General features: G+C 44.4%; 1 protein-coding gene across 1 annotated transcript in view; it reads right to left on the bottom strand.

The window, feature by feature from the left end:
* Positions 1-22,388, bottom strand: part of cfap20dc (CFAP20 domain containing) — a 141,497-nt gene extending 119,109 nt beyond the window's left edge. Inside the window, exons 1-3 of the mRNA XM_007895158.2 lie at positions 22,262-22,388; positions 21,743-21,829; positions 10,773-10,866 (exon numbers count right to left, since the gene is read on the bottom strand). Of these exons, the coding sequence (XP_007893349.1) occupies positions 10,773-10,866; positions 21,743-21,829; positions 22,262-22,282 (202 nt within the window). The 5' untranslated portion in view covers positions 22,283-22,388. The remainder of the gene's footprint in view (positions 1-10,772; positions 10,867-21,742; positions 21,830-22,261) is intronic.
* Positions 22,389-27,339: the final 4,951 nt, after the last annotated feature.

Here is a 27,339-nt window from a genome sequence, read left to right as displayed (position 1 = left end):
TGGGACACTGCTGTGATCAAATTGGCTGCTGTGTTCACCTACTGTCACTACACTTTACAGTAAATCCCATGAAACACTTTATACTAATAATAATCCTTGCATTTGTTATAGCGCTTTTCACGTCAGGAGGACGTCCCAAAGCGCTTCACAGAACACACTGTAAAGTGAATTGACTGCATATTTGTGGGTGAACGCGGCAGCCAATTGCGCACAGCAATGTCCCACAAACAATCGTATTGAAAATGACCAATTTATTATTGGTTTTTTGGTTTTTTTTTTGAGGGATTATTATTAGGCGTGTGGAGTAAGGAAACTTGCCCAAGGTTTCGCCCTGTTTGGAATTGAACTCAGGTCTCTCACTTGCAAAGTGAGTGCTCTAACCACTGAGCTACAGGACTCTTTGGGGTGTCCTCCCGCTATGAAAGGTGTGGGATTAAATGCAAGGATTATTATTATTTAAATGATGTTTCTCCCGAAATAGTCTGATTTACAGGATGTATTCCATCTCCCACTGCAAGTCATCAATCAACGTTTCCATTTTCAGCAGAATTTTAAGAAATATATTTTGTAATAAAATTGTATTTCCAGAATATAAATGATTTCCTAACATTTCCACTAAAACTTGCCTTGAGTGACAAATATTTACCACATACAAATAGTTCTTTATTTTTACTCTTATACATGTACAAGATTTTGCATTAATCATTGAGATTAAGTTTAACTTTGTTTTCAGAAACCAATTGTAAATTATTATTTTTGCAGTTTCACTGTGAAAATCATCATAGTCCACAATCCAATGATCACATCTAGATTCATACAATGCCATTTTCCCAAAACGCCACCCAGAATGTCACCCGAGTGAAACAAATTCAAATCTTAGATAAACAAATGTAACTAGAGAATCCTACAATATTACTGAGTTTCAGTTTCACTGCCTTCCTTTTCAACAAAAAAGATGATTAATTCCAATTTCATGTGAAGAAAATCTCCTGTTGCTGCATTTTAATAAACCAAGGCTTTGCACAATTGCTGTAGTGTATCAGCAGTTCACTGCTGAAGGGCTGAATAAAAATCACTGCAAATTCCACTCTGTACTGTATTATACTTTAGTTTATCGTATCCCAAGTGGAACTGGCTCCACAATGAAACACCTCTTGCAATGATATACTGCATACAGTTCAAGAGAACCAAAGAAATGCCATAAGACTAACTAAACAGTTCAACAATTACTTCACATCCACACCGAGAAATTATCTGAGTCTTGAATCCCATTGCTTATTCATTCTTTAATGTATCAGCAACAGAACAATTCCTGGAGCAAAGTGGCTTCTGAGGTGGGGGCCAGGGAATGAACTGATGCAATTCATGCAAGCATTCATGCAAGTTTTATCTTCAATTCAAGTATTGCATTCACAAATTCAGTTTATTGGAAAGAAAATAAAGGATGTCAACTTTTTTGAACAAATAAAATCAAAATGCTACTGCAGTGGGCATGTTTACAGAAGAGATGGAGCTAAATAGAGGATACTGGTTAGCAGTAAGCTCATCCTTCCTCAAGAAAACAACTTTAACTTAGGAGCAACACCACGGATTTTGCTCAACATGTGGAGTGAATATAAAACCCACGGAACACACAATTATTTTTGCTGCTAAAACCACGTTTTTTTCCTTTTACTGCAGGAAATGGGAGTAAACCATCAGCTTCACTGCTGTGCAAACTTTTTTTATTTCTGAAATCTAGAGGCATAAGACGCATTGATGCATAATAATAATCCTCTTGCATTTGCACCTCATCATCGAGATGTCCCAAAGCGCTACACAAAATTTAAAATAAAGTGTAGTGCCTGTGTATTTTGTAGGCGAACACAGCAGCCAATTTGTGCACAGCAATGTCCCAGAAATAACCATGACCAATTTTATTTGGTGGATTTTTGGTCAGAACACTGAGAAAAACTCTTCTTTTCGAGTAGTACCATTGGATCCTTAACATCCACCTGAACTTTTTCAATAAACATGTCTATCCTTAAACATGGAGGGCTTGAAAGTGCCTAAAGTGCCATTGGTAAAATTGATAAGAGGTTATATTGTCCAGTTCATGCAGCATTCACTCTACCACAAGTATAATAATATCCGATATACGGTACTGCTTGTGCCTCTTTAAAAACGACAAGACAAATCTATTGGTAGGTTTTGTGACTAGTCAAGCCTCAAAAAGAGACATCTCGAAGTGATCCTTAAAAAAAATAGAAGATACTAAATAAGATGGAGAAAGTAAATCCATAACTATAGTTTCAGATGCATCAAAATAACAGGCAGAGTTTGAGCGTTATGAAAGGCTCACTAAAAATAGACACCAGGATGTATATCTTCAAACGGAGGGTAATCAACAGAAGGGACAGGTACACATTGAGATCAGGATACTGGGATTTATTTGATGCTGCAAAAATGGTTGGGTTGGTATTCTGGAGGGAAGAAATCAAAATGGGCCAAAGGACCTTCTTCATGCAAACTTTTTTTGCAATTACGCACAATGCAAAAAACCTAATTACTAACTAACTATGCTTTTCCACAGATGATGTAATCAACATGAAATACAATACGGAATTACATTTGTAAAGTGCCTTTCACTTCAGGAGGACGTCCCAAGACGCTGAATAGTCAGGGATTAGAACCTGAGCGGAGGCAGGGGGGAGGTTGGGATCAGGGAGTGTGGAGGGCAGAGAGGGTGGCCGAAGGCACAGTTGAAGAGGAGGGTCTGGATGCGCTGGCGCGAGCCAATCAGGAGTGCCTCGGTCTTGCTGACGTTGCTGATGTCTGACAGGCAGTCTGTCAGGACATCAGTGGTCCTGGAGTCAAGGGTGGAGGCAGAGAGATAAAGTTGAGTGTCATCTACGTTGATCCCACATCTGTGGATGTCACATAGAGGGAGCATGTACAGGTTGAAGAGGAAAGAACTGAAGACAGAGCCCTGAGGAACACCGCAAGAGACGGTGCGGGGGCTGGAGGAGAAGCCGTTTGTGGGGTCAAAGTGGAGCCAGTATGAGAAATAGGATCTGAATCATTCAAGGACAGAACCTTAAAGGTTGAGTTGAGAGGAGAGGTGGTGGTGGAGGATAGAGTAGTCCACAGTGTCGAAGGCAGCAAAGAGGTCGAGGAGGACGAGGAGACAGAGGAAGCCCTGGTCACAGATGGACGGAATGTCATTTGTCACCTTTACCAGGGCAACACGGAAACCCAATTGGAAGGGTTTGTAAATGGAGTGGCAGGAGAGTAAAGAGTGAAGCTGGGATGCAACAACTCTTTCAAGGATTTTAGAAAGGGAGGTTGGAGATGGGGCAGTAGTTAGTGAGTAGGGATGGGTCCAGTGAAGGTATTTTTAGGATCAAGGTCATGACAGATGATTTTAGGGGGGTGGGAACGGTGCCGGTTGACAGGGAGAGGTTGATGAGGTCTGAGAGTAAAGGGGCGAGGAGGTGGAGTTGGGAGGTTAGGAGAGGTTAAGGATGGGATCAAAGGAGCAGGGGGTGGGCTTGGTCTCGAGGAAATCCAGCATTTCCTCGCAGTTGGAGGAGAGGATGGGTGAGGTGTGAGCTGGTGGATGGAGGAGCCGATTGGTAGTGGAGAAGAGAAGCCTGGGATTGTCCTTGGCCTCCAAGATTATCTTGGAATAGAAGGACGATTTAGAGGAGGCAAGGGCGGAGCGGTAAGTTTTTATGTGGTCCAGCCAGATCTGCTGGTGGACCATTGAATCAGATTTGAGCCAGGTGTGTACGGCGGCATGCACCTGACCCTTGAGTGAGTGGAAGTGACTAGTGTACCAGGGTGAGTTGCGTGAGCAGGAGGTGACTGCAGTTAGTTCTGCTCTTTGGTCAACACAGATAATAAAACAAAATTACCTGGTTTGGCAAAGTAACTTGACAGCCGTCTGCAGATATTAAATCTTTCCTTTTCTGAAGAGTACTGAATGTTTATTTTTAATTTATGCCTCCACATCTGATATCTATTGCTCTATAACCTTTATAGAAGATAAAGCGGGTTAGAAAATGAATGTTTTGTACTTTACTGTTCATGACAGCATTAGCCGGAGTCTCGACAGCACCAAGTGTTATTCCCATACTTCTGGTCCATATGGCCTCTTTGAGCAGGAGTCTTGAATTACAGAATATTAAATCTGTGGGGCATCTTCATACTATGAACACACACTATAAATTGTTAATATCTAGATTCCCCAAAAGCTCAAGTCAAAATTATTTGAGAGAAAAGATGGCAGCTCTTTTGTCCACATAAAATTATGCCTCAGCCATGAGAGATATAGGGGAAAAAAAACCAACACAATGCCCCACCTTACTTGCACTGACACAATAATAGTTCATGACAGAATGCATGGTCATCAAAGTGAAATTCATTTAAATCTCATGCAGCAAAAAAAGTGAAAAAGACATGAAAATCCAAATGAAAGCTATGTGGTTTGACACTTATAAAAATTGCTTTTAAGCTTCTGAAATATTCATTACACAAATGTAAGAACCAATGGATGTTAAAATCAGATTTGTGTTTGGTTGCACGTCTACTGATTGCTTTGGTGATATGAAGTGCTGCCTATACTGGAATGTGATGTGCATTTGTTATGCAGCCTTTTCCTGTTTTTTTACTTTTGTCTCTTATAGACAACTTTTAAAATTCTCACTCTCTATCACTAATGCCAATTGTTATTAATATTAATAATAAATATCTATTAGGTTCATCAAAACACCTCAATGTATTTCAAGAATTCATTGTAAAGTGCAACAACTGTGTTTTGGTAGATGAACGCGGCAACCAATTTTCACACAGCAATGTCCCATAAACGACCATGAAGTGAATGACTAGGATCTGAACAACAACAATTTGCACTTGTACTGTTGGCCAGGACACTGGGAGAAACTTCCTTCTCTTTTCAAATATTGCCATGGGATCTTTAATCTACACCTGAACAGGCAGACGACATCGCAGTTTAAAGTCTCACTTGAAGGTGTACACCTCTAATAATGCGCTCTCACCCTACATTGTGCTGGAGTGTCAGGCTAGGTTATCAACCTAAATTCACAACATCGGCTTGAATCCACAACCTTTTGTCTCAGAGGCCGGAGTGCTACCAACTGAGTCAGGCTGACTCCGATTACAAATTTCAGTCAGACACTATCAATATATCTGAATACCACACTGATGACAGAAAACAATAGTATCACAAGGTAGGTGGACACATAAACTTAAAAAAATCTATTCTAGATTTCAATAAAAAAGTAAATTATAGCACCATCCAGTGGCAATAAGGAGGTCTACAACAATCAGGTGGAAAGTTTTGCAATACAGCAAGGACTTGGTGAGCTGACCTATAAATATTCCTCTCTCTGGTGGCTTGCAAAAATACAATGCAACTTGAGTTTGAGTAGTCACAATCTAGCTACTATGGTTTCTGCAGCATAAAATGGTTCATAATTCAGCAATGAAATAGGAAATCCTATAAAGATAAAAATCGAGGGACAAGACACACTGCAGTGCAGAAAAGTTGTATTTTGCATCGTACCGATGATATACTAGAGCCTGGAAGTGCTAAATGCGCCCGATGGAAAGAAACCCAATACCATTTCACAATATTGGTATCACTTCATCTTAAATAGCACAAAGATTATCCAAACAAGCATCTAAAGAAAGGGGGAAAGGGGTGAAAAAGCGACACTAACTGAAACGTTTAAGATGTCCATTTTATCCCTATCAACTTTAGTACGAAGGGATGATTTTTTCTGTATTTGTTAATAATTTCATGGGATACTTTGTAACAACAACAACAAAATTACATTTGCAAAAAGCCTTTCATGTCGAGAGGACGTCCCAAGGTGCTGGAGAGAGTATCACTCAGTGCTTTAGTATCAGAAAAGCAAGTAAACATCTAAACACATAAACACAGACTTTATGCATTACTCTTTTTTTCAATTTTTTTCAATAGTTGTGTTATATTTTGTTAAACACCTCATGTAAGAACACACAAACACAGAAAAAAATAGAGTAACTATGATCACATTTAACTATTATGAGTGTGATCGGTTCAGAAATTTGGTGCTCCGACATCTGCCTATTTTGGCTCCCCACTTTCCTGACTTGGCATCTAGCAGCTGCTGGCACAAGTTGTCACAGGAAATTTCTGAAACTGGCAGATAGAAAGCTTGAAGTGCTTGAAAAATATTGAAAGAAGCAAATTTTTTTCACTATGTTGTGTATAATGCATTATTTAACTTATTTTGGCTTTGCAAGACAATTATTGCTACAGTTTTGAATAGCAACAATTACATTTTTAAAATCCAATACAAAATAAAAACAAACTTGAATTATTCCTGGGTACCAAAATTATTGCTCGATCAATGCACAAATATCATATCATTCTTCACTAACTACAACTTTCTTGGTTTCTCAGTATTGGTGGGAGTGGGGGGGTGTATTCTCTTGCCAGTAGAGCTAGTAGAGCTAGTAGAAAACAATTCCGCCCTTAACATAATTCCGTTTCTTTGTTTCTTATTCTCAATTACACTAAATTATCTTCCATCTATGTTTTCCATTGGACTCTCTCTCTTGTTCCAGAACATATTTGTTTTCATTACTTTTTATCTTTGGTACTCTCTGCCTCTAAAACATTACCTAAAGCTTCCACTCTGTTACTTCATCTTCCAAAATAAATTAAGTCATCCCCAAAACTAAAAACACACAGGTCCAACCACCTTGCATTACCAGTCAACCATTTACAATATGACCTCAAATTGTCACTTTTCTTCCAAGCCAAATAAAGATTCTTGCATTTCTGCCCAAATGTATTTAGTTCTGAGAATGTCATTGAAAATCAATTCCTCCATCTAAACACAAACCATGCTGGCCTATGATGCCATATGATGCTGCACTGTGAATCTGAAGAAAATACAGTCAAAGTTGTTAAAGCAACCACCACTATTCTGCAAACACCTGTCTAACACAAATGGGGATTTTTTTTTTAGCCCTGTTGCTGTAGTCACACTTTCAGCGGCCAGTTCTAAGTGAATTGAAATGTACCTTTAACCAACCAACAAACCTTTACACAGAGACCATCCTTACACAAAGGTCACTTTGGACGAGCCCTGAGTGGTTGCTGAAAACAGTAATGAGCTTCTGGAATAAAAATATAGATTTTATTTTACAGATATTATTTGCAAATAAAAAATTGGAGTGGAATTTGATCTATAGATGATTGAGTGATCGATCGATATATTGGGATTGAGCCCAATACAAGACAGCAAAAAAATAAAAACACCAGCGTTGATACCACCCTTTTGGCCAACTGAAGCATTCTGCAATAAACCAGAGCACAAAAAGGTTCAAACCTAAAGTAATAAGTGCTAATGTGCTTTATTACACATTCTCACTGCTAGTTCACTCAAATGGTCCATCAAGACCTGCCTAGATCGTGTTGAAAAAAAGAACTAAAAACAATAAGTCTAACTTTGAAACCCACCATTTTAGGGCACTACAGTGTTCACAGTTGTTCAGTACATTACATGAAGTCACTCAGCCAGACGTTAATACTCTATGAAGGCTTACCCAGAATTTCGGCTTATATAATCCACATTGTGGTTGGTAAATCCGAGTGGATTCAACAGACAGGAAAACGATCCAAGTTAGACATGAGATTAGTGCATTTGCTGCACCATCTCTTGAGTATGCTGCACAGACAACCCTTTTGTCGGTTAAATGGTAGTGCTTGTGAGAGATGCCTTCCAGTAAGTATTTCATTACGGGCAGACAGAAATAGAGAAAGAAGACCACAAGCTATTAAGCAGTACTTTTAACTGCAGAACTCTGTGGACTTCTTCATAAATGCTTCATCTGATTGCTACACTAATTAAGTAAATAGTTTTCTGATGCAGTTAGTGGTGTTTCATAAAAGTTCCTCTCCCCTTCCAACACTCTAGGAACAGAAATGCTTTTTTCAAAAAGTAACTTTTTTTTAAAAAAGCTGGATTGTTGGGCTGTGTGAGTCAGGGATTTCATCTTGCTGAGCTATGCAGAAAGGAAAGATCCCCGCTTCAATCTCAAGCCTGTGCTGAGTTGCTTGATTTCAGCAGAGATGGACATAGTCAGAACAGTGAGTTAAAGGGTAAAAGTGAAACTAAAAGAAATTAGAGGCCATCATATGTAGATTTTTTAAAAAAATATCAAAATTCAAAATAGAAAAATAATTAAAGTAATAATACTCATTTTTTAAAATTTATTTTATAAATTAATGTGTTTATATTAAACATTTAATATTTATATACTAATGCAGTATTTAAAAATTAAAATTTTAATTTAGAAAATATTTGTATTTATGAATAGCATTGGAGAGCTGTGCTATCACTGAAAATCATAAAGTGGGACAAAACTGAATGGATATAAATGTTTTATTAGATAAAAACCAAAATGTTAATATGAAGATATCTTAAATTATACTCAGATTTTATTCTAAAACTTGTTTGGCTGAATAAGTAAAAGGATATGGTACTTTCCCTGTTATTATGAACAATTCAATTCCCCATATTCATTTTATTATAATTAATTCTAGAATACATCTCCATGTTTCTCCCTATTCAATCTCCCTAATAGGCTAACTTTTTCTCTACTTTGAAAACATTGTCTGAATTCTGAACAACAACAACTTGCATTTATGTAGCGACCTTCACGTGGGGTAGCTTCCCAGAGTGCTTGACAGTGGTGGAGTCTGACCCTGAGCCAGGGGGAGAGGGAGGGTGGAGGTGACCATAAGCACAATCAAAAAGGAAGGTTTTTAGGCGAGACTTAAAAGTGGGGAGTGAGGGAGAGAGATCCAGAGTTGTGGGGCATAGTGGCTGAAAGAACCGCCATCGAATGCGGAGCGGACGAGAGGAGAGACGAACAGGACTTTTGATGCTTGTTTCATACGCATATCACAAGAATAGCAGCACCTATTACAGCCTTCATACCAGCTTGATATTAAAGGGCAGGCATGAAACATCAAACAGTTGCTAGGATTGTAGCTTTGTTTAAGTAGAAGATGGATAACTTTTTAAAAAAGTAATATCATGGATTGTTTTGTACTTACTATCTGTTAACAACAAAAATTTATGGCTTACTTCAATCTGGGAAAAGTCAAATAGGAAAGATTGAAGAAATGTAACCTTTTATGAAATGCATTTTATTTTGCTGTATTTTTGTATTTTAATACATAGAACAAGATGATTATTCCGTTCAACATTGGCACAGATGTCAGAGCCTACAGTTCTTTCATGCCCATTACATTATACAGCCTTTGTTCTTCATATCAAGAGCTCATCCTGACGCACGGCAGCCTACATCTTCTGAACAGAGACCAGAAAGCACTTTATATATTATACAAAACAACAGATGGTCAGGAATGAAATACAGAAATCCTCACTGTCCCTCATTAATCTTGACTCTTATTCTATAAACTTTATAAATACAACAACAACAACAACAAGATTCCATTTATAGAGCGCCTTTCACGTCAGGAGGACGTCCCAAGGTGCTGTACAGTTGGGTCAGGACCCGAGCAGGGGGGAAATGGTCAGGGTGAGGGAAGGGAAGGGAGGGAGCGAGGAGGGGGTAGAGAGTCGAGAGGGGAGCCGAAGGCTCGGTCAAAGAGAAAGGTCTTGAGACCGGCCTTGAAGGAGGAAAGGGAGGAAGCAAGGCGAAGGCACTGGGGGATAGAGTGCCGAAGCCTAGGGGCTGAGAGGCTGAAGGCCCGGCCACCAATGGTAGGGCGGTTGGGGCGGGGGATGTGGAGCAGACCGGAGCCAGAGGAACGGAGGGTACGGGCAGGTAGGTAGGGGGATAGTAGGTCAGAGAGGTAGGAGGGGGCAAGGCCGTGAATGCCCTTGTAGGTGAGGATGAGGATCTTGAAATCGATCCTCTGGGGGATGGGGAGCCAGTGGAGGCGAGCGAGGGTGGGAGTGATGTGGTCCCGAAGCCTGGTGCGGGACAGTACACGAGCTGCAGAGTTCTGAATGACCTGCAGCTTGTGGAGGGAGGTGCCGGGAAGGCCGGCGAGGAGAGAGTTCCCATAGTCCAGCCTTGAGGTGATAAAGGCGTGGACCAGAGTTTCAGCCGCGTGAGGGGTGAGGTAGTGCCGTAGTCTGGCGATATTCCGGAGGTGATGGAAGGCAGTGCCAGTTGTGGCGTGGATATGAGGGAGAAGGGACAGCTCAGAACAGAACACAGAGGTTCCTGACTGGCTTTGAGAGGTGGAGAGTGCAGCCTTGGATGCTGATGGTGTCAGCGCCTGAGGTACGGAGGCGCTGACGTGAGCCAATCAGGAGGGCCTCAGTTTTGCGCACGTTGAGCTCAAGAAAGTTGTCTCTGATCCAGGACTCGATGTCGGACAGGCAGCTGTCAGGACATCGGTGGTCGTGGAGTTGAGGGTAGAGGAGGAAAGGTAGAGTTGGGTGTTATCCGCATACATGTGGAAGTTAACCCCATGTCTGCGGATGATGTCACCAAGGGGGAGCATATAGAGGGTGAAGAGGAGGGGACCGAGGACAGAGCCCTGAAGGACACCGCACGAGACAGTGCGGGGGCTGGAGGAGAAGCCATTCGTGGAAACATAGTGAAGACGGTGGAAGAGGTACGACCTAAACCACTCATGGACAGTGCCTTGAAGGTTGAGGTGGGAAGACAAGCGGTGGAGGAGGATAGCAACAGCAAGCAGGTCAGTTCACATAAATTGCTTCGTTACTTACGTGTCTGCTTACTGTCCATTGGCAGCTGCATCTTATTTATCTGACTGCTACCTTCAAGTACATAGACGTAGCTCCTGACATCCTTATCAAATACCTAAAAAGAACACATTATATTTCATATATAAACAGTTAAATGTAAATACTACTTGCATTTGATATAGCGCATTATCACATTTTCGAGACGTCTCAAAGCACTTCACAGAATATACTGTAAAGTGAATTGACTGCATACTGTATGGGTGAAACGTGGCAGCCAACTGCACTCAGCAGTGTCCCACAAACAGCCTGAATTGAGTGATCAAATTTATTTATTTTTATGTATATTTTTTAAAACGGGTTATTACTCCTGGAAAAGCGATCTGCCAATCAACTGACAACCAGATTCCTACTTAGAGATAGGTGTGTGAAGTAATAAAACCTGCCCGACGTTTCGCCCAGCCTGGGAATCAAACCCACATCCTCTCGCTTGCAGGCGAGTGCTCTAACCAATAAGCTACAGGGCACCACTTTCTTTACATGGCACAACACTCAAATGTACTGCTGCTCACAGTTCGGGACCGACATTTTTAGATATGCATAATGTCATGCTGACAAAAATAGTCACTACACTTGCCAGTAATATTGCCCGCCACCGTTCGTACCTCACAACCAAAGCAGCCAAAACCCTCATCCACACCTTCGTCACTTCCCAGCTGGACTATTCCAATACCCTCCTCGCTGGTCTCCCCAGTTCCACCTTTGCTTACCCCCCACTCCACCACCCGCTGCCTCCGCTTGGCGGGCTCCGGCCTCCTGTTTGGCCCTCATCCCCTCCGCTCCACCATTGGCGGCTGTGCCTTCAGTCACTACATCCCAAAACTCTGAAACTCTCTCCCTCAATCCCTCCGCCTTGCCCCCCCTTGCACTCCATGTGAAGGGTGCTATATAAATGCAAGTTGTTGTAATAATCTGTGAAGCCTTTGAGAGGTTTTATCAGAAATGACAAGTGGCTATCAAATGCAATTTTGTTCTTTCTTGCAGCATCTGCAGTCTCGAATTGAAATATTTTTGTGGTTATTTCATCATTGATAATTTCTCTGTTTAAGCGGAGATGGAGGAGTGGGAAACAAAGTTTTTCTTATAATTTAGTATTTTCAAAAAAAGGTCATCAGGAGAAACTCCCATCTCTTTTGGAATAATGCCACGAGATCTTTAATGTTCACCTGAACAGGCAGAATCCCAATGTGGGTCATGAACCCACAGCTTTCTGACTCAGAGGCAGGAGTCTCCTACCAACTGAGCCAGGCCCCTGACCATTTTGGAGCTTACAACTGCCAGACAGCATCTTAAAAATCTCTCAGTTATGGGCTCGATCAGCAAATGGCTTTTTTTTTAAAAAAATCATCAACGCAGGCCATCATTTCCATTCCTGGAGAGAAGATGGCCTAATGAAACATTCCACACAATCTGAGTGCAAGACAGTACCAGACAGAGTTTAGTTTCTCAGTCTCTGAAACAACAAGTCTCTAGGCAGCTGGAGTAACATTACAAATCACAGATTCCCACAAGGCGTAGACGAAACACCACTTCATTTTGCTTAACTAAAGTGGAGGTTGTGGGAAATACTTTATTCTCAAAATGCTTTCCTCAACTCTTACCTTCTCCCTGAACAATAAGTTATTCTATAACTACACTACAATGAAGACCTTATCTTTCAATGGAAGCCTCTGTGCCTTAAGTGTATTGAAATAATACAAAGCAAGTTATAATTAAATGAGATGTACCTCAAAAACAATGGTACTTGACGACTACCACTGACAGACTAATACAGCAATATGAAAATTGGCCGATGTAATCTTAATAGTGAAACATGGGGAAAGGGAAAGCCCTGCAAACTTCAGGACTTGAAAATGTGCTGCTTTTTTTTTTAGAATTGTGTTATGAAAAAACACCCTCAACACAAACTGAGGTTGAAAAACTAATGAAATCTCATGAAAACTTTTTTGTGTAAAAAAACGTGAAAGTCAAATTGTATAATTAGAATATATTGGGTCCACTCATTACATACAGTAAGGCACTTGTGTTCAGAGCAACATTAGCTCAGATACTAATACTACTCATGACATTATTTTTTGTGAAACGTTGATCCAAAAAATGTTCTCTTCAGAACAGGAGCAATGCCACGCAGCTGCTCAGAAGGCAGCTGAAGCCAACCCTTGGTAGGTGTGCTTTTTTTCCTTTTACTTCTTGCAGCTTGTTAAATATATAATAATAATAATCCTTGCATTAGATATCGAGCTTTTCACGTCTTCTAGACGTCTCAAAGTGCTTCAGATTAGACTGTAAAGTGAATTGACTGTATATTTGTGGGCGAAACGCGGCGTGGATTGAAATAACCAATTTATTAGTGTTCTTTTTCTTAAGGGATTATTATCAGGCGTGTGGAGTAAGGAAACTTATGAAACAAAGTCTGGAATTTCTAACTTTTCTGTACAGCATAGTCAAACCTGTTCACCTCCATTCAGCAACTATCCCTTTAACCACCACCCTGGAACACCACCTTCAGTGTACATTCACACACCAACAAACCCGACTCAGAGGCCATCCTTATATAAAGGCCACTTTGTCCCAGCCCCCTGAGTGCTTATTGAAGATAGATTTGATTGCATTGTTGTTTCAAGGAGAAGGTGAGTCTGCCATAAATCTGGCGTTGTAAATCTAACGTCATGCAGGAGTCCCAGGCATGATATCAAGACCCTGAATGTTGTGCTCTGGTTCTCTCTGTGAGCATTCGCTGGCCTCTTTCGCACCATAGGTCATGCAACCACCAGAGCAAGATTGTTTGAGTGCTGCCAGGACATTACAGATTCTGGAGGTAATTAGGAGCACTGAACATCTTTCCTTTACATCATTAAGACTAATGCCAGGTACAGTGAGCTCTGTACGTATTTAGAAGTGCATCACATTGAACATGCTCAGTTTATACTGAGCTTTTTGCAAGAGTTCATCGTGAAAATCTCAATTTAAACTAGAGTGCAACTGCTAGCTGACCTTACAATATTCTATGTCCACTTTTATTTCATTATTATTTGTGAGGCTTAAACTTAGTAATCCGTCACAAAATTGGTTTAGAAACTCATGCCATGCACAATTTTGGCAAATGTTACTCCCCTGTACCAAAAGGGGCAGAAGGATAAACCTGGGAACTACAGGCCAGTCAGCCTAATATCGGTAGCGGGGAACTTTCTCGTCTATAATCCGGGCCAAAATAAATTTTCACTTAGAAAAATATGGGTTAATAAAGGACAGCCAACACGGATTTGTTAAAGGCAAATCGTATCTAACAAACCTGATAGAGTTTTTTGATGAAGTAACGGAGAGAGTGGATGACGCTAGTGCAGTTGATGTAGTTTACATGGATTTTCAAAAGGCGTTTGATAAAGTGCCACATAAGAGACTTGTAAGCAAAATGGTATTAAAGGGACAGTGGCAGCGGATACAGAACTGTCTGGGAGACAGAAAGCAGAGAGTGGTGGTGAACGGTTGTTTTTCTGACTGGAGGGAAGTGTGCAGTGGTGTCCCCCAGGGTCAGTGTTGGGACCACTGCTATTTTTGATCTATATAACTGACCTGGACTTGAGTATAGGGAGTACAAGTTCCAAATTTGCAGATGATACTAAGATAGGAAAAGTAGTAAACACTGAGGGGAATAGTAACAGACTGCAAGGGGACAGACTGGTATAATGGGCAGACAGGTGGCAGATGATGTTCAATGTGGAGAAATGCGAAGTGATGCATTTTGGGAGGAAGAATGAGGAGAGACAGTATAAGCTGATGGTACAATCTTAAAGGGGTGAAGGGACAGAGAGACCTGGGGGTCATATGAGTAAATCTTTGAAGGTGACAGGACCGGTAGATAAAGCTGTTAAAAAAGCATACTGGATACTATGCTTTATAAACAAGGGCATAGAATACAAAAGTCAGGAAGTTATGATGAACCGTTATAAAACACTGGTTAGGCCTCAGCGAGAGTATTGTGTTCAGTTCTGGACACCACACTTTAGGAAGGATGTCAAGGCATTGGAGAGGGTGCAAAGGAGAAACTAGGGAAGCAAGGATTATTCTCCTTGGAGCAGAGAAGGTTAAGAGGAGACATAATAGAAGTTTTCAAAATTATGAGGGTATTCGATGAGGTGAACAAGGAGAAACTATTTCCACTGGCGGGTGGGTTGGAAACCCGAGAACACCGATTTAAAATAGTTGTTAAAGAAAGAGGAGAGGAGAAATTGTTCCACATAACGAGTTGTTCGGATCTGGAATGCAATGCCTGAAAGGGTGGTGAAAGCCGAATTGATAACAACCTTTAAGAGAAGTAGATAATTATTTGGGGAGGACAAGTTTGCAGGGCTATGGGGAGAGAGCAGGGGAGTGGGATTGATTTGAATAGCTCTTTTCAAAGTGCCAGCACAGACACAATGGGCCGAATGGCCTCCTTCTGTGCTGTACAATTCTATGATTCTGATCTTTTATTATTATAGTCTGATCATGACCATGACATGAACAAGAGTGCACATACGAGTAACAGAACAAGTAGAAGATGTAAAAGGAAAATAGGAAAAAAGAGTCAGGTCAAAGAGTTCTTAAAGAGATGTTGTTTGAAGCAAATAAAAACCTTACTTGTGATAATTAACTTCCACTTCTAAAATACTGTTTTCTACAGCTATAAACCAACCACCATCACAAATCACAGTGGCTGCAGTTTTTAGTTTTTGCTTTTGATGTGATACTACACTTGGTGGGGGAGGGATAAGGAAAGAAAGAAATGTTCACCACCCACAGCTAAGTAGAATTATTCAAAATACTTTTGCACAGAAGCAAATTTGGGAAGGATTGTAAAAGATTGATGTGAATGAACATTATGTCTTCTGAAAATCAGGACATAAATGTATAACTTTAATATTGAAGTCACATCACACACAATCATAAATAATACATTCCAGTAAACTGCATGCTATATGCTATTTCAAAAGTGCACAGATTGATAGTATCAAGCACACCTGCTATCACACGATCAGTGCAATACTGGTGTCAAACTGAGGTGTTGTATTAATAACCAAGGGTACACTGATTACAAATGAACAGCTCCCAGCAGGCAGAGCTTTGAAAGCAAGCAACAGGCAGATAATAGAAGGTCACTCACTGTTTTGAAGCAAAACATCTTTTTTAAAATCACTAAATTCTTGTCTTCACACAGCAGTGTATATAGATGAATGGGTAAAGAATACAGGTGTGGAGCAGGAGGATTGTCCAAACACCACACGCTATCCAATGAAAAGTTGAATTCCCAAAGATAATCCAATTATACTAATGCAAGACCGAATAAATAGGGATATGGCTATCTCACAGACACTTCGAACTGCATTGAAATTTCAACCAGTTGAGGTTATCAGAAAGCTTTTCAAGTAGTTTCCTTTTGGGAAAGCATAGGTGCTGAAATGTTCCAGTGAGTAGACATGGGGACAAATTCGATCTTTGCCTGGATTTATTCTGTTTTGTGTTTCTTAGTTTGGTAAACTTGAATTTAGTCTTACCTTTGAGGCTTGTTTTCACAAAGGAAAAAGGTTTCAAAATTTAGGATTTTCTGAATTTTGAACACTCTGAAATGCTACATAAATAGTTTAAGTTTACACTCAGGTGAAATTTGCAATTGTGTGTGTGTTTTTAAATGGTAACATCATTCATTCCTGTGGAAGCATATTCTGCTACTTGGAGTTCCAATTGACATGATTTCCATTCAAGGATATAAGCTTCTTGGGTCACCTACATAATGCATTTGTACCTCTATGGAAAAGATAGGTCAGCTTGCCATTTATGGTAAGAAAGAAATGGGAGGATTCAGACAGGAGAGTAGAAGCCAGAATTGAAGGCAAGATGATTAAACAAGCGAGAAGATGGCAACAGAATTTTATGTGGTTACCACTTCTATTCATATATACAAATAAGTAAATGAGGGACCAATTATCTATAAGAGTTCAGCTTGCAGTTGTCGAGGTCAGAAATCTGCCTTATGAAGACAATTTAGCAATAGATGGAAAAAATGTCCTACAGGAAAGCTTAGCTAAATTTAATACAGAGTATAACCATTTATATTATGAAAGTTAGGAAACAAAACTCAAGGCTATGCACATCAGAGAAAAGACAGCTGTCAGATACAAATTAAAAGACAGGTGAGATCAAGTAAATTACTATTTCACAATATCTGGGGTAACTTGCCCAACATTTCACCCTGCCCGGGAATCGAATCCAGGTCCTATCGCTTGCGAGGCGAGTGCTCTAACCACTAAGCTACAGGACTCCACATAGGGATCCATGTTTAAATCCGCAGATCATCATCTGCAGACATTTCCACACATATGCGGATGACACCCAACTCTACCTCCCTGCCTCCACCCTCGATTCCAGGAGCACTGCTGTTCTGACAGAATGTCTGTCAGACATCAAGTCCTGGATGAGAGCTAATTTTCTTCAATTGAACGTCAACAAGACCGAGGGTCTCCTGATTGGCTCCTGTCAGCGCCTCCTCACCTCAGGCCCTGACAGCATCACCATCCACAGATGCACACTCCACCTTACTAAGCCAGTCCGGAACCTTGGTGTCTTGTTTGACCCTCAACTATCCTTCCTACCCCATATCTCTGTCATGACCCGCTCTGCCTACCCCACCTCCACAACTTTGCCCAGCTCCACCACTGCCTCACACCGCAGGCTGCCGAGACCCTCATACACGCATTCAGAACATCCAGGCTCGACCACGCAAACTCTGTTGGTCGGTCTCCCCAACTCCTCCCTCCATAGGCTGCAGATCATCCAGAACTTTGCATCTCGTGTCCTCTTCTGCACCAGGCTCTGCGACCCTATCACCCATATCCTTGCCCAACTCCACTGGCTTCCCATCACACAGAGGATACAGTTCTAGGATACTGGTCTCACCTTCAAAGCCCTCCATGACCTTGCTCCCCCCTACCCCTGCGACCTTCTAAACCCCTACCAACCTGCCCGCTCCCTGTGCTCAGCAAGCTCGGGGCTGCTTCAGGTCCCCCACCTCTCCCGCCCCACCATTGGCAGGCGGGCCTTCTGCCACTCTGTACCCATTCTCTGGAACTACCCACAGTCCCTCCGCCTCGCCTCCTCCATTGTCTCCTTCAAGATCCATCTCAACACCCTACTCTTCGATCGTGCTTTCAATCACTCTGCTTCCCCCCGCCCTCCACTCTCCATCCCACATTCCCTCCACCTCACCCCCTCCCTTGCCTCCTTCAAGACCCGTCTCAAGATTCTCCTCTTTGACCATGTCTTCCCCCTGCCCTACATCCTCCACGATCCCGACTCCCAGCTAGGGTCCAAAACACTGATTATCCATAGTCTTGGGATGTCCTCCCAATACGAAAGGCGCTATACAAATGTAATTTTGTTGTTACAGTTCTTCCAAATCACATTTGGAAAAACTTCCAAAGGTGCTGAACAGTTGGGGATCAGGACCCAAGCGTGGGGTGGGAGCAGGATTGGGATGAGGTAGGGCAGAGAGAGGTAGGAGGGCAGCTGAAGGCACGGTCAAAAAGGAGGGTCTTGAGTTCTGCTTTGAAGGAGGCAAGAGAGGAAGTAAGGTGATGGGATTGTGGGATTGAATTCCAAAGGGTGGGGGCAGAGAGGCTGAAAGCCAGCCGCCGATGGTAGGGCGGGAGACATGGAGCAAGCCGGAGCCTGCTGAACTGAGGGAGCAAGTCAGACAGGTACGAGGGGGCAAAGTCATGGAGGGCCTTGAAAATGAGGATGAGGATTTTGAACTCGATCCTCTGAGGGATGGGGAGCCAGTGGATCCGGTTGAGGGTGAGGGTGATGGGGTCGTTGAGCCTGGTGCGGAAGAAGACATGAGCTGCAAAGTTCTGGATGATCTGCAGCTTGTGGAGGGAAGAGTTGGGAAGGCCGACAAGGAGGGAGTTTCCGTGGTAGAGCCTAGAGGTGACAAATGCATTTATGAGGGTTTCGTCAGCCTGAGGTATGAGGCAGTGACAGAGTCGGGCAATATTGCAGAGGTGAGGGAAGGCAGAGAGGGTCATGGCACGGATATGGGGGAGAAAGTTGAGGGTTGACCAAGGCACCCAGGTTCCTGACTGGCTTGGTGAGGTGGAGTGTGCATCTGTGGATGCTGATGCTGCCAGTGCCTGAGGTGCAGAGGCAATGGCGCGAGCCAATCAAGAGGGCTCGGTCTTGCTGACACAGTTAAACACACAGTTCAACAGATTCTGGACTGCCAAGATACCTGCAATTCTCTGTGGGCCAAATCCCCAATTTCCCCATTTCCCTACTGCTGAAGAGAAGGGCTGAAGCAATAACATATTACAAAGCTATACTCAAAAATGTGGCTTCCTGTACTTGTGCTTGGATTCTCCACCCCGAGTTGAGTTTCAGCATTGGAAAGTTGCTGTTTCAAGGTGCTGACTTCTTTTTGCATATGTTCAAAATGTAATATGCCAACCTCTGGAACTCCAACCCCCAATCACTCCACCTTGCCCCCTCCTTAGCCTCCTTCAAGTCCCGCCTCAAAACCCTCCTCTTCGACCATGCCATTGGTCACCCCCCTTCCCTTACTCTTCCTTCTCCCCCCTGACCCCAGCTCCAGTCTGAAATGCTGTACACTGTCCAGTGCCTTGGGACGTCCTCCCGATGTGAAAGGCGCTATACAAATGTAATCTTGTTGTGGTTGTTGTTGTTGTATGCCATATAAAACTTAAAATGAAAGTGGTCACTCAGAATAATGACAGAACTAATGGTGACACATTCATGAGATGCCAGGATGAATATTGGAAATAGCTTGACAGACTACCTCTGTAGACATGTAGCCAAGATAAATAAGGGGAATATTAAGAGGAATATAGCAGGGTGAAGGGGTAGCAAGTGAGAAGAAGATATGGAACAGAGATCTTGGAATGAGATCATTCGGTGAACTCCAAAAAACTAAGTGAGGTGTCACGATTTGATACTCAACTGTAATAGAAGTCTGAAGACAAGGTGACCATCTGTTTGATGCTATTTCACTCCAGAAATTAAATTGCATTTTGAATGGATAGTAATTAACATGCTCATTATGCTTGTGTGTGTAAGCAATTTATTCTGACAAGGTACCATCAAATATACAAATATGTAATCAAGGAAATCTCATTAAATCACAGCAAAGCACAACATCTTAAAAACGAGGTGCTTTGTGCAACTGTTATCACCTGTGTTTTCAAGAAGGGCAGTGAGGTGGGCAGAAATCAAATTCTACTTGCTAACTGTCCAAGAAGTGCTTTCTCATCGACAATTAAGCATACACGTTTGTGGAGAAGAATGGAGTCAGCTTCATAGAATCACAGAATTATACAGCACAGAAGGAGGCGATTTGACCCATGTTTGTGCCGGCTCTTTGAAAACAGCTATCCAAATCAATCCCACTCACCCGCTCTCCCCAATAGCCCTGCTAACTTGTTCTCCCCAAATAATGATCTACTTCTCTCTTAACAATTGTTATCGAATCGGCTTCCACCACTCTTTCAGGCAATGCATTTCCAGATGCGAACAACTCGATGTACGAAAAAATTTCTCCTCACCTCCCCTCTGTTTCTTTTAACAACTATTTTAAATCAGTGTCTTCGGGTTACCTACACACCCGCCAGTGGAAATAGTTTCTCCATGTTTACCCTATTGAATCACCTCACAATTTTGGAAAATTCTATTAAGTCTCCTCTTAACCTTCTCTGCTCCAAGGAGAATAATCCCATCTTTTCTAGCCTCCCCTCATAACTGAAGTCCTTCATTCCTGGTACCATCCTGGTAAATCTCCTTTGCATCCTCTCCAATGCCTTGACACCTAAAGTATGGTGTCCACAACTGAACATAGTCTCTAGCTGAGGCTTAACCAGTGTTTTATAAAGGTCCATCATAATTTCCTGACTTTGTATTCTATTCCATTATTTATAGAGCCTAGTATCCAGTATGCTTTTTTAACAGCTTTATCTACTGTACTGTCACCTTCAAAGATTTACTTAAATGAACCCCCTATAAGATTGTACCATCGGCTTATATTGCCTCTCCTCATTCTTCCTCCCAAAATGCATCACTTCGCATTTCTCCACATTAAACATCATCTGCCACTTGTCTGCCCATTTTACCAGTCTGTCTACTTCAATTTGCAGTCTGCTACTACCCTCCACACTGTTTACTATTTTTCCGAGCTTAATATCATCTGCAAACTTGGAAATTGTACTCCCTATACCCAAGTCCAGGTCAGTAATATAGATCAAAACCAGCAATGGTCCCAATACCGACCCTGGGGGACACCACTGCACACTTCCCTCCATTCAGGAAAACAACCATTCGCCACCATTCTCTGCTTTCTGTCACCCAGCCAGTTCTGTATCTGCTGCCACTCCCTTTATGGGCTTTTGTCACAGAAACAAAGTACAGGCAAGTTGCTTGTCAGTCAAATCAAACCACTTCCACTCATATAGTACCTTTCACATGCTCAAACATTTCAAGGTGCCTTACAGAGAGGGATTGGGATCCTCCTCCCATTCCATCTCCATAAAATGTTTTGAGAACTTGAAAAGTGCTCACAAAACTTTGAAAGAGGTTAGAAATGAACTACTCTTTGAGCTCCAATCTGCAAGCCATTTGAAAAGGGCTTTGAACTGAAGGATTGAACTATTAGGTAAATTACTTGTTCAGAATTGTCTTGGATACTGCAGTAGTTGTGCTCATGTAGTTTCTGATAAGTGCTGCTATTAGATACAGTGTTTCAAAGTCTTATGAAACTTATATAAGCATAGAATTAGGATACCACACACAATGGATACAGCACAGTGAATACAACAGATTTTAATACATTATTAACAGAACTTTAAGAAATGTTAGAATCTAAATAATTCCAGCTAGAATTGTAGCCAGTAACTTACTTTATGGATTGCGGGACTGCCACACAGCTTCCATTTTGCTACCGGATCCTTCCCTTGGGAGCTAAAGATTTCTACAAATGGTCCTCCCTTTAAAGTAAAATAAGAGTTTTTTTTCTAAATTGATTGACCAATTTAAATACAATAATTATTAACACGAGAAACAATGACAGGATGGACTCGATCACCAAATGTCACATTATGTCACGCTGCTCGAAATCAGCAATGCCCTGCAGTAAGTTCCACAGCCCATCACCCCATCCCTGTCCAGCTCCACAAAGCTCTCTGCCACAATTGATTTACTTTAAATTCCTTGTTATGTTCTTAAATTATTGGGATTTGGGGGACCTGGACAGGTATTCTGGAGGTATGAGATCAGATGAACCGAAGGGCCTCTTCACCCAAACCAAACTTGTGATATCCCTGGGAACGCAAACCATCAGCGTGTGATGCAGTGAGTGCAGTCAGTCAGACAGTGATGGTCATGGTGACAATTTCTCAATGTACAACCAACAACATTACCTGATATTCGTTCTTGAACATGTTGCAGCAGCTGCACGGGCCCTGGTCACGTTAAACAGGAGAGAGAGAGAGAGAGAGAGCGGCTCCTCAAGACTGGAACAGCGCCGGTCGCCAGGGACGCCGGGACTGCGCCTCCGTTGTCATGGTGACGCAGCCGCTGAGAATCGAAGCTTGCGATCCCCGCCCCGCCCCCCCGCGTCACCCCGTCCCCCAGCGTCACCCCGTCCCCCAGCGTCACCCCGTCTCCTAACGTCACCCCGTCCACTAGCGTCATCCCGTCACCCCGCGTCACCCCGCCCCCCAGCGTCACTCCGCCCCCCAGCGTCACCCCGTCCCCCAGCGTCACCCGTCACCCCGCGTCACCCCGCCCCCGAGATCTGGATTCCGCCATCCCATTGCTCGGTATTTTCCCTTAAAAACTGCCACCATCACTCCCACCCTGAAAAAACCCTCCCTTGTTGCGTCGCAGCTATCAAGCTACCGGCCCATCTCCAACCTCCCCTTCCTATCCAAGGTCCTTGAACGAGTTGTCGCCTCCCAACTGCGCTCTTTCCTCTCCACCCATTCTCTTTTTGAACCCCTTCAGTCGGGTTTCCGTGCTGCCCATAGCACAGAAACTGCCCTGGTCAAGGTCACCAATGACATCCTGACCATCTGTGACCAGGGCTCCCTCTGCCTCCTCGTCCTCCTCGACCTATTGGCAGCATTCGATACGGTCGACCACGCTATCCTCCTCCACCGCTTGTCCTCCCACCTCAACCTTCAAGGCCCTGCCCTTGAGTGGTTTAGGTCGTACCTCTCCCACCGTCTTCACTTCGTTTCCACAAATGTTTTTTCCTCCACCCCCCCCCCCGCACTGTCTCGTGCAGTGTCCCTCAGGGCTCTGTCCTCGGTCCTCTCCTCTTCACCCTCTATATGCTCCCCCTTAGTGACATCATCCGCAGACATGGGGTTAACTTCCACATGTATGCGGATGACACCCAACTCTACCTTTCCTCCTCTACCCTCAACTCCACGACCACTGATGTCCTGACAGCTGCCTGTCCGACATCGAGTTCTGGACGAGAGACAACTTTCTTCAGTTCAACGTGCGCAAAACTGAGGCCCTCCTGATTGGCTCACGTCAGCGCCTCCGCACCTCAGGCGCTGACAGCATCAGCATCCAAGGCTGCACTCTCCACCTCTCAAAGCCGGTCAGGAATCTCTGTGTTCTGCTCGACCCTGAGCTGTCCTTTCTTCCTCATATCCGCGCCACAACTGGCACCGCCTTCCATCACCTCCGGAACATCGCCAGACTACGGCACTACCTCACCCCTCACGCGGCTGAAACACTGGTCCACACCTTTATCACCTCAAGGCTGGACTATGGGAACTCTCTCCTCGCCGGCCTTCCCGGCCCTCCCTCCACAAGCTGCAGGTCATTCAGAACTCTGCAGCTCGTGTACTGTCCCGCACCAGGCTTCGGGACCACATCACTCCCACCCTCGCTCGCCTCCACTGGCTCCCCATCCCCCAGAGGATCGAATTCAAGATCCTCATCCTCACCTACAAGGCCATTCACGGCCTTGCTCCCTCCTATCTCTCCGACCTACTATCCCCCTACCTGCCTGCCCGTACCCTCCGTTCCTCTGGCTCCGGTCTGCTCTACGTCCCCCGCCCCAACCGCCCTAGTGGTCGGGCCTTCAGCCTCTCAGCCCCGAGGCTCTGGAACTCTATCCCCCAGTGCCTTCGCCGCCTCCTCCCTTTCCTCCTTCAAGGCCGGTCTCAAGACCTTTCTCTTTGACCGAGCCTTCAGCTCCCCTCTCGACTCTCTGCCCCCTCCTCGCTCCCTCCCTTCCCTCCCCTCACCCTGACCATTTCCCCCCTGCTTGGGTCCTGACCCAACTGTACAGCGCCTTGGGACGTCTTCCCGACGTAAAAGGCGCTCTATAAATGGAATTTTGTTGTTGTTGTTGTTCATGTTGTTGTATGTCACCTTGGAGCCAGTTCAGCTGTAAGGAGACCGCCCCCCCACCCCTTACCATAATATAGAATGTTGGTATATAGTTGAATGACTATAGCATTGGGGCTTTGGTGAAACAGAAGTTATTCACTGGTTTAAATTTAAATGAAGAGATTTAACCACTATTCTTCACTGGGTCGGTTCCTCACTCCAGGGTCCTTTATCCATGTGTGAGCCTTGAGTGTAAGTAGCGATAGTAGCTGTCGACTCTGAGTGAAATTGCAGCCAAGTTGAATCCTGCACCACACAAGCACCTCCAGCGGGGAGTCACTTACCAGCAACAGCAGTGAAATCCTGACTGATTTTCACCTCCCTGATACAGCACGGTGAGACAAATTGTAGTGCCCCACTATCACCCTGGACATAACACTGTAAAAGTAAAAGGTTTCACTATGGAAACCCGCATGGGTTCCAGCTACGCCTGTTTGTTTGTTGGCCACCTGGAACACTCTTTGTTCTGGGCCTACTCAGGTCTGCTCGCTGACCTGTTCTTCAGATACATTGACGACTGTGTTGGGGCTACTTCCTGCTCTTGCAGTGAGCTGGAATAATTCACCAATTTTGCTTCCACCTTCCACCCCTCCATAACATACACTTGGTTCATTTCCGATTCTTCCCTTCCTCAACTTCACCATTTCCATCTTAGGGCATAGATTATCAACAGATATCTTTTACAAGCCCACCAACTTCCATAGTTGTCTACACCTCCTCCCACCCCACCTCCTGTAAAGGCTCCGTTCCCTTTTCCCAGTTACTCCGCCTTTGTCCCATCTGCTCTGACGATGCCACTTTTCACACCAGAGCAGCTGAAGTGTCTTCCTTTCTCCTCGACCAAGGATACCCATTCACTGTGGTAGGCAGGGCCCTTGATTGTGTTCGCCCTTTTTCCCACACCTCTGCCCTCACCCCTACCCCCTTTTCCCAGAACCTTGATAGGGTCCCCGTAGTCCTCACTTTGAACCCCACCAGACTCAACATCCAACAAATAATTCTCCACCATTTCTGGAACTTCCAGGATGATCCAACCACTGAACATATCTTTCTCTCCCCTTCCCTCTAAGCATTGCGAAGGGACCGTTCCCTCCATGACTTCCTGGTTCATTCCTCCATCACCACCAACAGTTGCTTTCCTACCCCTGACACCTTCCCATGCCAGCGCAGGAGATGCCTGCCCATTCACCCCCTCCCATACCACTGTCCAGGGCCCCAAACACAATTTTCAAGTGAGACAGCGATTTATGTTTACTACCACCAATGTAGTTTACTGTATTCATTGCTCATGATGTGGTCTCCTCTACATTGGGGAGACCAAACGCAGATTGGGTGACCGATTTGCCGAACACCTCTGTTCTGTCCGCAAGCACAACCCTGAGCTTCCGGTTTCTTGCCACTTCAACTCTGCCTCCCACTCGCACTCTGACCTCTTCATCCATGGTCTCCTACAACAACAACAACAACAACAAGATTCCATTTATAAAGCGCGTTTCACGTCAGGAGGACGTCCCAAGGCGCTGCACAGTTGGGTCATGACCCAAGCAGGGGGGAAATGGTCAGGGTGAGGGGAGGGAAGGGAGGGAGCGAGGAGGGGGAAGAGAGTCGAGAGGGGAGCTGAAGGCATGGTCAAAGAGCAAAGGTTTTGAGACCGGCCTTGAAGGAGGAGAGGGAGGAAGCAAGGCGAAGGCACTGGGGGATAGAGTTCCAGAGCCTCGGGGCTGAGAGGCTGAAGGCCCGACCACCGATGGAAGGGCGGTTGGGGCGGGGGACATGGAGCAGACCGGAGCCGGAGGAACGGAGGGTACGGGCAGGTAGGTAGGGGGATAGTAGGTTGGAGAGGTAGGAGGGAGCGAGGCCGTGAATGGCCTTGTAGGTGAGGATGAGGATCTTGAAATCAATCCTCTGGGGGATGGGGAGCCAGTGGAGGCGAGCGAGGGTGGGAGTGATGGGGTCGCGATGTCTGGTGCGGGACAGTACACGAGCTGCAGAGTTCTGAATGACCTGCAGCTTGTGGAGGGAGGTGGCGGGAAGGCCGGCGAGGAGAGAGTTCCCATAGTCCAGCCTTGAGGTGACAAAGGCGCGAACCAGGGTTTCAGCCGCGTGAGGGGTGAGGTAATGCCGTAGTCTGGCGATGTTCCGGAGGTGATGGAAGGCGGTGCCAGTTGTGATGCGGATGTGAGGGAGAAAGGACAGCTCAGGGTCGAACAAAACGCCGAGGTTCCTGACTGGCTTTGAGAGGTGGAGAGTGCAGCCTTGGATGCTGATGGTGTCGGCGCCTGAGGTGCGGAGGCGCTGACGCGAACCAATCAGGAGGGCCTCGGTTTTTCGCACGTTGAGCTGAAGAAAGTTGTCTCTCGTCCAGGACTCGATGTCGGACAGGCAGCTGTCAGGACATCGGTGGTCGTGGAGTTGAGAGTAGAGGAGGAAAGGTAGAGTTGGGTGTCATCCGCATACATGTGGAAGTTAACTCCATGTCTGCGGATGATGTCACCAAGGGGGAGCATATAGAGGGTGAAGAGGAGGGGACCGAGGACAGAGCCCTGAGGGACACCACATGAGACAGTACGGGGGGTGGAGGAGAAGCCATTCGTCGAGACAAAGTGAAGACGGTGAGAAAGGTACGACCTAAACCACTCAAGGACAGTGCCTTGAAGGTTGAGGTGGGAGGACAAGCGGTGGAGTAGGATAGCGTGGTCGACCGTATCGAATGCTGCCGATAGGTCGAGGAGGACGAGGAGGCAGAGGGAGCCCTGGTCACAGATGGTCAGGATATCATTGGTGACCTTGACCAGGGCAGTTTCTGTGCTATGGGCAGCACGGAAACCTGACTGAAGGGGTTCGAAAAGTGAATGGGTGGAAAGGAAAGAGCGCAGTTGGGAGGCGACAACTCTTTCCAGGACCTTGGAGAGAAAGGGGAGGTTGGAGATGGGCCGGTAGCTTGATAGCTGCGACGCATCAAGGGAGGGTTTTTTCAGGGTGGGTGTGATGGTGGCAGTTTTTAAGGGAATGGGGACAGAGCCAGAGGAGAGGGACAGGTTGATGATGTCGGTGATATGTGGGGCAAGAAAGTGGAGCTGGGAGA

The sequence above is a fragment of the Callorhinchus milii genome, unplaced genomic scaffold (assembly GCF_018977255.1).
Source record: "Callorhinchus milii isolate IMCB2004 unplaced genomic scaffold, IMCB_Cmil_1.0 Scaffold12, whole genome shotgun sequence".
In the NCBI taxonomy this organism is placed as follows: Eukaryota; Metazoa; Chordata; class Chondrichthyes; order Chimaeriformes; family Callorhinchidae; genus Callorhinchus; species Callorhinchus milii.
This window is presented reverse-complemented; position numbering and strand designations above follow the sequence as displayed.